This window comes from Engystomops pustulosus, chromosome 3 (genome assembly GCF_040894005.1).
Source record: "Engystomops pustulosus chromosome 3, aEngPut4.maternal, whole genome shotgun sequence".
Classification (NCBI taxonomy): Eukaryota; Metazoa; Chordata; class Amphibia; order Anura; family Leptodactylidae; genus Engystomops; species Engystomops pustulosus.
In genome coordinates this window covers 155,294,489-155,309,315 of record NC_092413.1, presented here as the reverse complement: position 1 = coordinate 155,309,315, position 14,827 = coordinate 155,294,489, and the positions used below count along the sequence as shown (strand labels likewise).

The window sequence follows — 14,827 nt, the reverse complement described above, 5'->3', positions numbered from 1 at the left end:
AAACATAGGTAAGTATATACATATGTATTTATATGTGTGTATATCTGTTTATATACTGTGTATACGAGTATACATGCATATACTGTGTATACGAGTATACATGCATATACTGTGTATACGAGTATACATGCATATACTGTGTATACGAGTATACATGCATATACTGTGTATACGAGTATACATGCATATACTGTGTATACGAGTATACATGCATATACTGTGTATACGAGTATACATGCATATACTGTGTATACGAGTATACATGCATATACTGTGTATACGAGTATACATGCATATACTGTGTATACGAGTATACATGCATATACTGTGTATACATGCATATACTGTGTATACATGCATATACTGTGTATACATGCATATACTGTGTATACATGCATATACTGTGTATACATGCATATACTGTGTATACATGCATATACTGTGTATACATGCATATACTGTGTATACATGTATATACTGTGTATATGAGTATACATGCATATACTGTGTATATATGCATATACGAGTATACGTGTATATACTGTGTATATGAGTATACATGTATATACTGTGTATACATGTGTATACTGTGTATACATGTATATACTGTGTATATGAGTATACATGCATATACTGTGTATACATGTATATACTGTGTATATGAGTATACATGCATATACTGTGTATATGAGTATACATGCATATACTGTGTATATGAGTATACATGCATATACTGTGTATATGAGTATACATGCATATACTGTGTATACATGCATATACTGTGTATACATGCATATACTGTGTATATGAGTATACATGCATATACTGTGTATACATGCATATACTGTGTATACGAGTATACATGCATATACTGTGTATACATGCATATACTGTGTATACGAGTATACATGCATATACTGTGTATACGAGTATATACTGTGTATACGAGTATACATGCATATACTGTGTATACATGTATATACTGTGTATATGAGTATACATGCATATACTGTGTATATGAGTATACATGTATATACTGTGTATACATGTATATACATGTATATACTGTGTATACATGCATATACTGTGTATACATGTATATACATGCATATACTGTGTATACATGCATATACTGTGTATACATGCATATACTGTGTATATGAGTATACGTGCATATACTGTGTATACGTGCATATACTGTGTATACGAGTATACGTGCATATACTGTGTATACGAGTATACGTGCATATACTGTGTATACGAGTATACGTGCATATACTGTGTATACGAGTATACGTGCATATACTGTGTATACGAGTATACGTGCATATACTGTGTATACGAGTATACGTGCATATACTGTGTATACGAGTATACGTGCATATACTGTGTATACGTGCATATACTGTGTATACGAGTATACGTGCATATACTGTGTATACGAGTATACATGCATATACTGTGTATACGAGTATACATGCATATACTGTGTATACATGTATATACTGTGTATACGAGTATACATGTATATACTGTGTATACATGTATATACTGTGTATACATGTATATACTGTGTATACATGTATATACTGTGTATACGAGTATACATGTATATACTGTGTATACGAGTATACATGTATATACTGTGTATACGAGTATACATGTATATACTGTGTATACGAGTATACATGTATATACTGTGTATACGAGTATACATGTATATACTGTGTATACGAGTATACATGTATATACTGTGTATACGAGTATACATGTATATACTGTGTATACGAGTATACATGTATATACTGTGTATACGAGTATACATGTATATACTGTGTATACGAGTATACATGTATATACTGTGTATACGAGTATACATGTATATACTGTGTATACGAGTATACATGCATATACTGTGTATACGAGTATACATGCATATACTGTGTATACGAGTATACATGCATATACTGTGTATACGAGTATACATGCATATACTGTGTATATGAGTATATATGCATATACTGTGTATATGAGTATATATGCATATACTGTATATACTGTGTATATATGCATATACTGTATATATGTGTATATATGCATATACTGTATATATGTGTATATACTGTATAAAATCACGTATACAGACAGCACTCCAGCATTAGGTGAATAAAATGTTCTTCTTTATTCCATGTTTAAAAAGTACAACAAAGTACTGGAATAAAGAAGAAATTTTTTTTCACCTAATGCTGGACGTCTTGGAGTGCTGTCTGTATACATGATTATATATTGCGTGTGCTGTTGGTATTTTCCTGGAGTATATACTGTGTATATATGCATCTACTGTATTTCTACACGCACATTTATATAAACATATATATATGCGCATATATGATGTGTGTGTTTTTGCATATGCTGTGTATATGGTATGTATGTATATGCTCTATATACTGAATGTGTGTGTGCATTTCCCATATGTGTGTGTATATGCTGTATGTGTGTATATTCTGTATGTATATGCAGCATGTGTGTATATGGCGTTTTTATACTACATGTATGTGTATATATAGTCAGTGTATACTGTATGTGTGTTTAATATATAGTATATAATGTGTATGCAGTATGTGTGATGTTTATATACAGTATGTGTGTATATACTTAATGAGTTTGTATATACAGTGTAACAGAGTGCATAAATGTGCTTGTACAAGTGTATACTTGTATGTATATAGGTGCGAGTATATGAGTGTAGATTTTTTGTGTGTGTATATAAGTATACAAATGTATGTATATATGAGTGTATAAATGTGTGTAATTGTATAAACATGTCCGTATAGGGGTACATTCACAATAACGTGTGAGGGACGTATATCTGGCTGCAAATTTGCTGCCGGATATACTTCCCTCATAGGCGTCTATAGCGCCTGGGCTCGGTACGGTGAGCACAACGAGTACTCACTGTTTCGAGCCGTGGCTGCAAAAGAAAGAGAGTGTATCTATGGCTGTAAGAACGACCATGTGGCTCTATTCTCTATGGAGAGGGGAGTGGTGAGCCGCGATCACCTCTCCTCCTCTCCAGCGCGCCAGACATGTGCCTGCCACGCTAAAGCCTGGCGGGCACACGTTTATGTGAATGCTGCCTAAATATGTATATATTTTTGGGGGGAACGGGGGCCCCATGTAGAAATCTGCTATGGGGCCCAGCCTCTCCTAGTTACGCCCCTGCTTACTAGGTGCCACAATCACAGGTTTTACACAACTTTACTAAATGAGTCCTACTATATAATCTATGGGGACAGTGACTACATCATATATATCCAGTATCTGCCCTTATATTGCCAGGAACAAGCACCTACTGGTTGCTATGTGCAGATTTGTGTTTTGCTTTTTTAAATTATGAGGCTTAACCAGTATCTGGCCATGTTATTATAACACTGTTATTTCTAAGGTAAAGTGTCAAAAATGAACCCAATGAACGCTGGATGTGTATATTGTATATACACACACAATATATTAAAGGAGTGTGATTTCCCAGTAAGACTTGCTGCTGTGTCAGTTACTGTGGCAGGTGCCACACTCAGCAGCCAATAGGATTGCAGGACATCACTTCAATGCAGGGAAAAAAACGTCGGTTGGTGCCAGTCAGTGAAAGCTCTCAGAGTGATAAGACAGGCTCCCGCTACTGCACCCAGACCGCTTGGAATTGCTTTATTTTAGCCAAAACCCGGATTTACGCAGAAGATCTACCGCCGACGTTGAGTAAAGACATGAAGACAAAGAGACGGGAGACTTCACCAGCAGATCCCCTGGAGCCTGCCCCCAAGAGGAGGAAGATAGACCTGGCACAGCAGGACGAAAAGATGGCGGCCACATCGAATGAAGACAGAAGAAAAGACCTAAAGAGGAAGAGGCAGGAGACATCACCAGCAGAACACCAGGAACCTGCCCCCAAACAGAGGAAGATAGACCTGGCACAGCAGCAGGAAGAGATGGCAGCCTTCCTCAGCCTCCTGGAGGATGAATACATCACAGACTTCCTTTCCAGTGACAGCGGCAGGACCTCTTCAGACAAGTACCACCTAGCCACTGCCTGCGAGTATTTCAGAAGAGCAAGACTTCCCACTATGCACTACAGGAACTACTTCTTCCCAGCACTCTACCTGGCCAGTCAGTTTGAAGAGCAAGACTCAGACATCCGCACAGAGATCCTCTTCTGGGCCTTGGAAGGATTCTGGTTTCTGGACATTGAACATTTTCTCCATTACCGCAACCTGCTGTTCAAGAAAATTGGCTTCAAAGCTTGGGTAGACCTGGACACCTGTCACCAGATAATGGCCGAGGACCCCACACATTGGGCATGGAGAAGAGAAAGACCAACATGAACAACCTACCCGCGCCCAGCTGTTCCAGCACCCAGGGAAGATTACAGAGTCTACCAGCTATGGCTTCCCCTGTGTCATCATCCAACTTCAGCTATGCAAGCAGGAGGTCTGCAAGGAAGCCCGAAACATCATCCATACCTACCTCTGCCAGAATGCGAGATGACAGCTGCAAGATCATCATGGAGAAGACGACCAGAAAAGCAACATGGATGAAGCCATCTGTCCATTGGTAAGGCCCAGAAACCACCTCACAGCACATAACATTCAGCACATCACTGTAGGTAGCCACATGCAGTCACTGTAGGTAGGTCCATACAGAAATGTTATAGCGTTACCTCCCTTAGTATGCCCAGAGGAAGGGCAGTACAGCGGCCATGGTTTCCCTGCAGGTTTCCTCCACAGGGGGTTTTTCCTGTCCTGAGCGCCGCTGTACCCTCTCTGTGAGTGACGGGAGGTAACAACCAATTACATTAAAAAATATATATATTTATAATAAATGTCACATTATTTAACTTACTATTCTGTGTTGTGTCTTTTATTTCTATAATACATGTAAAATGTAACATAAAAGGGGTTTTATGGAAATTATTTATACATTTATTTCCATATAAAATATACACTATTGGTATACAAGCCTGTATATATATTATGTGTCCAGCTTCACCATTGAGTTATTAGTGTCAATCTCCCCAATGAGGTCATGGGGGAGATTTATTAGAGGAAATCTTTACAGCTAGTTTCTCTTGGTAAACAATCAGAGACCAGCTTTCAATTTCGACATCAGTAATAGAGGAATGTCACATAAGGGCAGATTTTTCAGGGTTTGTATTAGAAATTGCGACCATTTACCCACTTATGCCACCTCCATGCCAAGTTGGTGTGGCGTGAAGAGGCTGTGCCTAGAAGTGGAGTGGTCTGGTGCAGTGCCCTCCTGCCGCATACCTGCACACTACATAAAGTTCACCTGCATGGCTGGTCGTGATGACTCAGACTCCAAACATATGATAAATTATGAAAACAAAAAAAATAAAAATTTCTTGTCTGCTCTATTCTTGACCTAAGATTTTAGGCCAGTGTTGAAAATTATTTATTGGTCCAGGGGCCATATTGCAGCAAACACTTACTGGTAACACCCACGATCGGTGCTAGCACCAATTGCAGGTGTTATCCCGTACATCGCTGCCGGCAGCTTCAAAAAGATAGCCGCGCATGGGCGCCGCCATCTTGGTGAAGATAGTCACAGGATCAATCAAACAACCTAGGGTCAAGTACTAAAAGTTCAAATCACCCCCCTTCACCTAGAAGTCATATAAACAAACAGTAAATATCATAAACACATTAAGGTTGCATTCACACACATGTATGGGGGACGTATACACGGCCGATACAAGTCCCCCATTCACTTCTATGGGCTTACAGCATGGTACGGGAGCAGTACGGTCCAGCACACGTGTGGCACCGTACCGCTCCGTAGCCCGGGAAAAGATAGGACATGTCCTATCTTTTCCCGTATTATGGCGCCGTGGCCCATATGTTCCTATGGAGAGGGGCGGGGGTGAGCAGTGCCTACCACCTCCTCCTCCTCCCGCACGCGGCCGTGTGCCCTCCGTGCTACGGTGCGGCAAGCAACGGCAGTGTGCATGTAGCCTAAGTATCGTCCAAAACTGCCTGATCACAATATAATAACGTTTTTTCACTGTTTAACCCCATAATAGAAAGTAGTGCCCAAAGTTGAAAATGTCACTTTTTTGCCATTTGGAAAAATATAAAAAATTCAATAAAAAGTGATCAGAAGTCGTACAGTCCTAAAATTAGAAGCATTGAAAACTTCATCAAAAGCCGCCCAAAGTATGAAAGAGTTCTTAGCGCCACAATATGGGCAAAAAAATAAATACATTTTGTACAGGAGATTTTAAATTTTTGTAAATCTATGAAAACATAAAACCTATACAAATTTGTTATCCCTGTGATCACAGCGACCCAAAAGAATAAAACAGGCATGTCATTTGTGCAGCATAGTCAAAGCTGTAAAATCCAAGCTCACAACAAAAAGGCGCAAATGCGGTTTTTCACCAATTTCACTGCATTTCGAATTTTTTTCCCCGCTTCCCAGTACACAGCATGGAATATTAAGCACCCAAACACTACATTCAGAGCAGACAATAGTGCAGACCTCAGAGCATTAAAAGACTATTGCTAGAGACCCCATTAGCTACAAAAAAAAAAAAAAAAAAAAGAAAAAAAAAAAAGCGTAGCTGAACCAAGAAATGTAGAGGACCAGGGAGCAGTACAGTACTTACCACTCCTGGTTCCTCTCCCATTTCCCTGGTCTGCTGTGCAACCTTAATTTGTTCCATACAACCAGTATCAGGAGTCAGGAAGAAGGGCAGAGCAGCAGAAGACAACCGGGACCAATGAGGACTCCTAGAATTCACTCACTGCTACCCAGCCTTCTGCACCAAAGAACACCTCCATCAGTTATGGAAACACTCATTGGACTTTAACCTCAGGTTGTGGTCCTTACCCTGCTAAGAGTTAAACAGGCTGCATGCGGCCTGTCTGTTTGGGTTGTGCACACCTCTTCTAGGCATTTATCCGAAAGGAACTTGTTGCATTTTATGTAAATGCTCAGTGTAGAAGCCCCTCTGCTACAGATCAGAGGAATAAGGTACCGGGAAGAAACGCCTGCCCTCATCTCAGCACTGTTAGACACCAGGAAAACTGGACAGTGGAGTTCGAGTCGGTGTCAATTTTATTAGAGCTCGAGTCCAAGTCAAAGCTAGGGAAATTGAGGAGTTGGAAGTTTGGCTTATTGTCTCCACAGGCCGGGATCTAGTCCCTACACACATCCTAGCAAATACAAGTGTGTAAACGACAGCCATGGTTAAAAAAAAAATATATATATAATTTATTTTTTTTTTTTTAAAGTGATTTTAATATACAGCTTTCCATTTCGGAATACAACTTTAATTGTGCAAATCTCCACTTCTGTTAAAGATCCATACACAATCATAACAAACATTAAAGAACAAAACGAATATTCTCCTGTTTAATATGACAACATTGTGTTTCAGGAGTGTAAGGGTTCAGGAGATATCGGCGCTTGAAACATGCACCCCTCCAGCCTGTCAGCTGAAAGCTGAATGTAGAAGCAGCTGCAGGAAAGGAAAGTACATGCACCCTCTCCATTTGTAGCTACATCTGGGAAAGGGGGATGGGAAAGCACTGTGCATATTTACAACATATGTTGGTTAAGGTTTATTCGGTTTTACTACCAATTTTTTTTTTTTTTTTTTTTTTAAACCTTATTTTTTAGATTCATAGTCATTTATTGTATAACTTTAGAAATAAAAACATGTAATCAATAAAATTATCAAATTAACACGTGTCATGGAAAACACACACACACACACACACTTATATGTAAAGCTTTACCAAAACAGAAATGCAAAAATTGACCCTCTGCCACAAAGGGGTTTACAATGCAGCAGATTAAATAATATAGAAGCTGGTGTGGTATAATAGAATAAAGTGGGTGGATTTCCCCAAAAGCTAACCATCACAGAAGCTTCTGCACCTACTGATTGGACTGTTAGTGGGGGGCTCAGGGCTATGCTGTATGCAGAACTGCCATATAAGTAAATGGAAATTGTTTATATGGGAGTCCCTGATAACCAAATACATAAAATTCAACCTCCACTGAAAGTGTGTATTTGGGAAACTGCAATAATTGTTTTAACCACTTCATTACAAAGATAGGTGTGGGTCCCAGATTTGAAACCCACATGTCAAACAATCTATTTCTTGAGAACTCCTTTGCTCAGTCACAGGGCGAGAGTGCAACAGTTTTTGACCAGCAGTACACTAGAAAGTAAGACTTTATTAGAAGTACCGTAAATGCCTTGTTATCCTGTAGAGGGCAGCAGAGCCACATATATGAAAATCAACATGTACTAACTGGGAGGATTGCAAGTTAAATTTAGTACAGAAAGTGGGCTTAACCATGTATGGATCAGTAGGAGCATAGAAACTGTCAAAGACTTTAACAAACAATCTGTATTATCACAATTTATGAAGGGGTAGTACACAAACATGAATTTTTATACACATGTGCTATATTAGAATCTATGGGAACGGAAGGGAATACCAAAAAGTGTAAGCCACAAAAAGTAACCACAGGAATAAGCAATATGATACAATAAAAAAATATCAACAGTGTAGCCTATGAGTGTGCTAACTGCAAAGTGTAAAAAGCTAATTTTATCAAAGGGCTGTGTGTTATAATGTTACACAGCAGAATAGAATGACGGAAAAGAACACCAATATATATACACCAATCCATCAAGTTAACCTATGGTATGCAATACCAAAGCATAGACACATTCATGTTAGTTGTCCTAAATGGTAATCAGATACCCGTTCCTGTAATCCTGGAAGAGCTTTTTTTTTTTTTTTTATTTTTTTTATTTATACCATCCTTTAAACTTAGGTTTGGGGAAAGACTACAATATCCAGACATCCTGCCACTGGACACAGAATATATAGAATAAATGAGGGAGATTGCTCAGAACCTCTCCACCAAAAATTTGTTCTGAAATAATTGCATTTACTAGCGAACTGTCAGGTTATGAAGCAATTCTATGCCAGGCCCTGTTCGCTGTAGAGCTGCTCTGCCGGATAAGTCCCTGGACTTATAAGTCAGCCATGCTGGAAAAGACAACATAAAACTTCTGGGGGACATGTTATATAAAGGGATTACAATGGTGACACCAGTAGTATGTACAATTATTGTAGGTGCCAGGTAAAATACATGAATACAGATAAATCACGGATTGCACATGATAATAAACATAATGGTACATAGTAACCTTTAATGTAATAGGTACCTGGCACAGAGTTCACACGTCCACCCAGGATACTGACACTCGACGTGCTGCCTTTGTCAAAGGGCAGCATGCCGAAACGCGCGTCAGGGTGTCAGTCTTCTGGGTGGACGTGTGAACTCTGTGCCAGGTACCTATTACATTAAAGGTTACTATGTACCATTGTGTTTATTATCATGTGCAATCAGTGATTTATTTATCTGTATTCATGTATTATACCTGGCACCTACAATAATTGTGCATACTACTGGTGTCACCATTGTAATCCTTTGTTGTCCTTTCCAGCATGGCTGACATTTCTATACAAGCCTTGTCCAATTGCATTTGAAACAATTATTTCTAATAAATAAAATTTAATATTCTTTGCATAAATATATCTATGGAATTCTGGCTTTCTTTTTGTGTATGCTTTGATGTAAACATTTTGGGTGCGTAAAGCCAACCTTACAGTTGCTGCGACCACAAGAGTTTTGGATTTTTGAGTTTGTAATGTAGGAGCAAAATAAGCACCCATGTTACCTAATGTAGGAGCAGCCTGTGATAACCTGTAACTAAGATTAAATACTTCCAATTCAGTAAAGAGAAATATACACAGATTTGTATTGACCAAATCACCAAAATATATATTTTGAGATAAAAGTTGTTTCTGGTAAAATCTGTGAGGAACACGTAGTGCCAGCTAGGTTAGATTAACAAGCTTGATCCAATGCTGCCCAAGCAAAAATAGGGTAGGTGCATTACCCTTTACCCATTGTAATGGACAACTGTAAATCAGAGTATACATTTTATATAAGGATACAGTAGATAGCCATTGACCTAAAACTCCTTTAGGTATAGAACTAGTTTTACAGGAATTTAACCGTCTGATAAAAGCACCAACATACAGACTGCTTAGTAGTGGAGAAAAAAAAATGTCAAAACAACATGTGACAGCAGAATGCAAAGTGTTAAACAGAATCATTTACAGTTCATGATGAGTCTCTCTGTAGTCCCTAGGTTGTCAATGCCTAAAAGTTAATTGCAGTCACATTACGGTGCTAATACATTTCATTTGAATAAAAAACAAACAAAAAAAAAAAAAACAGGCATGATATAATAAAGACATCAAGGTTCATGTATAATTTTTACAGAGATTTTCAGAAGTTCTTTGCGTAGAGTTCTCTTTTTGGATTTGCTTCTAATGTTGGCAGAAAAAGCAGCAGCAACAAAATCTTCCCATATACAACAGTAGTTTTCTGCCTATACCAGAATTGTTACAATTTTCTTACAATGCAGACTGCCTACATAAAGTTCTACATATATAAATTAGTCATCAAGTCTAAGAGGGAACATTGCAGAGAAACCTTCTCTTAATCAGCAGTCTCCTCATTGTCCAATTCTTCACAATTACCCTTTTACAAAGTGTTCATAAGGTGACCCATTCAATCTGTCATACCAACATAACAGTGTCACAAGGGGGAGCCAAACTAATGGCAAGGAGGTGTAAAGGGAGATAATTACCAGAGCTCACTTCAAGACAAATGCAAGTAAAGTCATTTAACTAACAATAAAAATCTGAAAAAGACCCCTAAATATATAAAAAAACAAAAACATACACAAAAATGCTGCAAGCATTTACAAACAGACAAATCACTATTTAATAGTTCTCAGTGAATTACACATCACTTAAAAATAAGCTTTATCCAGTCATGTCAATATTATAAAACTATGTAAGATACATACATAGCCAGGAAATAATAGAGCATAAATATGAACACTGACCACACAAACGCTTCTTGGCTTACCTTGGTAGTCACAATGCACAGGCAGTCCATCGTTCACACATATTCACCACATTCTTACTAATTAAGTAGGCAAAATGAAATAAACATTATATAGATACTGCATGACCAGCAAGAGTCACAACAGCAGAAAGCAGCTGCAGCTGTCCACTAAGGGAAGTAGGATAGCTCCAGGAACAGCACAGGAGCCGGATAGTGCCCGATTTGTAAAGCTCATCTATTTTTCAGATGTGTATGTATAAGCAGCTTGTAAAGATCTCAGAAAGTTGTATTCCAGGGTTTATTCCACTGCACTTAAAAGCTGCTTCATTAATTCCTCCTTCACAAAATTAAAGACATGATGTTCATAGTGAGTCACATGCTGAAACACCACAGAAAATAAGCTGTGATCTGCCACGTCCTGATAAATAATGCATCTTCAGGAAAAAGGTGAACGCCTTCCTGTCCATGTAAAAGACACAGAGAAAACTACTCCTGAATATAAAAAGATCGGTATCAGACCATCCCTGCTTCTGCAGCCTGAAGATCAATGACTTTCTTGGCCAGAATGAATGGAATATTCCATATGCAACTCCTGAGGAGGGGGAGTCGGTAGTACTTCAAGTCACAGAGCAGTTCACATGGAGATGAAATAGACATAGCTCACCAATTGCCTGATGTATACAAGGATCCATTCCAGATCCAGAGAGACCCATAAGCTCCAAAAATAAAAAGTCAATTATAGATCAAAACAAATTAGAGCAGGTTCCAGCATTTCAAGCAGACAAAATACTGTTTAAAACGCTAAATTTCATAAGTCTTCATAAAAACAATGTTTGTAGCAGATAACACGGACACACACTAAACAACACACTAAACAAAAAAAGCGCTGCGGTAGCACATTTCGAACTATAGCCTTAGCCCTTACTCATACCTTAGGAGGGGTTCGAGGAGCGATAACTAGCCTCTTTAACCCTTTAACGACCCATGACGTAATAACACTTCACGGGTCAGCTGCGGGCGCATGGAGAGGGCTCACGTTTTAAGCCCTCTCCATAGCCGGTAAGCCTTTGCTGAATATTGCAGCAAAGATTTTCCAGTAACACCTGCGATCGGTGCTAGCATCGCTTCCGGCGGCTTCAAAAAGATGGCGGTGCCTAGGAGCAGCCATCTTGGTGAAGATCGCCGCTCCCCATGACGTCATCGGGGAGCAGCGGTCCGTTGCCATGACAGCTTCGGGTCTTCCTTGTCTCGTTATAACCCATTGATTACAATGTGTGATTCGCACATTGTAATGATTGAGGAGAAAAATCCCCATATACTGCCATACTGTAGTACGGAGTTTATGGTGCGATCAGACAACCTAGGGTTAAAGTATCCTAAGAGGTCTGAAAAATTGTAAAAAATTAAAAGCTTAAAAAATTAAATTAAAAAAAAAAAAACCCTTTCCCTAGAAGTCATAAAAATAAACAGTAAAAAAATCAAACACATTAGGTATTGCCACGTCCAAAAATGCCCGATCAAAATATAAAGTTTTTCCACTGCATTTAACAACAAGTGAGAAAGTGAGAGGTGTTGTGTGGGAGAACCGCTACCTGTCCTACAGGCAGATAAAAATGTATGTGGTAAAAGCCCTGGATTTTTCTGCAGTAACCCAAGGGTTAATGCAGACATGTGATAAGGAGTAGTCTATTAGTCTATGTTGGCCTAGCTAGCATAGACGCCTTTGTAATGTCCGTACTGGGCCTGCTTATTATGGAGTAGGGGTAGGCTGGTAGTGGGACTCCTACTCCATCCGGGCTTCGGTCCTGGGTTTCTGTATAGCCCACAGGTGCGGGTCACAGGACTCGTTAGAGCCGGATTTAAACTGCAGGCCAGAAGCAGTAGAAGACGCACTACCTGGAGAGCTGAAGGCTGGACCGTGTTCACACAGCAAAGGTAACTGAGTGCGTCCTGATATACTGCGGGCCAAGACTGTGTGCCTGGCACATGTATATTTACAGTAGGAGTTATAGTTGTATTAGGCAATGCGCAGCCGGATAGGGTTTATTTGGTATGTGTCAAGACTGAATTTATGTTTTGGTGAAGAAGTGTGAATAAAACACGATTTTGGACTTTAGCTCTGCATGTGTCCCTGCTTCCTGCACTGCTACAAAACATCTACTAGAGCAATTCCTCACACCCAGTAATGGAAAAAAGCACTAAAGTCAAAAATGGTATTTTTTTACCATTTTGAAAAATGTAACATTTTTTATAAAAAGTGATCAGAAGGTCCCACAGTCTTAAAAATAGAACATTGAAAAAGTCATCCAAAGTCGCAAAAAATTACATCACCCACAGCTCCGTAAACCGCAGTATGAAAAAGTAATAGGCCCCAGAATATGGCAAAAAAAAAAAAAGTTTTTAATTTTTATAAATTTATGAAAACCAGTACAAATTTGTTATCCCATTGATCACACCGACCCAAAGAATAAAGCATACATGTCATTTGGGGTGCACAGTGAAACTCGTAAAACCCAAGCCCACAAGAAAACAGCGCATATGCGGTTTTTCACCAATTTCACTGCATTTGGAATTTTTTTCCCACTTCCCAGAACATGACATGGAATAATAAATAAACTGTCACTATGAAGTTCAACTTGTTATGCAAAAAACAAGCCGCCAAAGAGCTCTTTAAGTGTATAATCTGGCGCAGGGTCCGACTGAGCACTGGAAAGCCTCCTTCAGTGCAGAAATTTGTGTCGCATGAATAACAGAACAGTGAATCACTTAGACACCTTTCAGGGAAGCCCTAAAACTACGGTAATCTGTTATTAAACATGGCGCAAACAGAGCCTAATAAGACAATAGCTGTGTTTTTTTTAAATAACATCTTAATGGTACCCAAAAGAGATGGGAAACACCAGCTAATTTTTGGATCTACAGAATAACCAATTTCCCCAACCCAACTTCAATGAACTTACTGACCAAATTATATTCCATTACCCTACTGGTTCCCACATTAGCATTGTCTATTGTGTGAAATTTAAAGTGTTTAGCTATGAAACAAAAATCACCTCAAGTCATGGAAGAGTTATATTTTGCCTGTGATGCGTCACTTTGAGAGGCTGGAGGTGGGCGGGGTGAGTCACTTAAGACACCCATATCTTTGGTTCTATGGTACACAGCACCACGGCAAGAACTGGATATTTAGCTGTAGCTCATATTTTCATCTACATATTTAACTGCCTGTTTCTCTGGTACTGTAACTCACAGAATCAGGTGAGAGTCCTCATCTCTTAGATCACATCTTTAGTATTCCAAGAAATGCATGGGTCCAGGTACTACAGAGCCAAATAGAGCGGTATCTGAAGTGACACTCCCCCTGAAGCTGGTGATGGGTTCCCCTTAAATAAAGACTTTGCAGTACCTTTCATTCTGTTACATGGGGGCATTGAAAATAGACAAGGCTATGCTCTCCACTATTTTCTTCTCTCCCTTAGCCTTGATTGGGCTGTGGCCATGAATGCACAGCAAACTCTGCATTAGGCCTGTCTGGGGCCGTTCTCAATCCCTCTCGTGCCCCTCAAACTAAAACGGTCACCAGTTGAAATTCTTTTTGCTTCCAAGTTTAATAGAATAAAAGTCACAAGCTGCACAATTCAAGGCAGTTTGAACATGTATACTGCACACTGATGCCGCTTCAACTGCATTTTAAGAGAAGAACCAAGCTGTATTGCTTCCGTTTTCTATTAGGGGAGACTTCTACCGATAACATGCTACAGACTTTGTGTAGGGTTTAGAGTAAGCATTTGGAGGGGGGGGG

General features: G+C 39.1%; 1 protein-coding gene across 17 annotated transcripts in view; it reads right to left on the bottom strand.

Moving 5' to 3' along the window:
- The window catches only part of DLG1 (discs large MAGUK scaffold protein 1), a 127,281-nt gene that overhangs the window by 98,535 nt on the left and 13,919 nt on the right, over window positions 1-14,827 (bottom strand). Inside the window, exon 1 of one of the 17 annotated variants that reach the window (XM_072142677.1) lies at window positions 11,047-11,560. The exons of the other annotated variants lie outside the window; for them this stretch is intronic. Within the exon in view, the coding sequence (XP_071998778.1) occupies window positions 11,047-11,076 (30 nt within the window). The 5' untranslated portion in view covers window positions 11,077-11,560. Of the gene's footprint in view, window positions 1-11,046; window positions 11,561-14,827 lie in introns of those variants that run through there. 17 annotated transcript variants of the gene reach the window in all.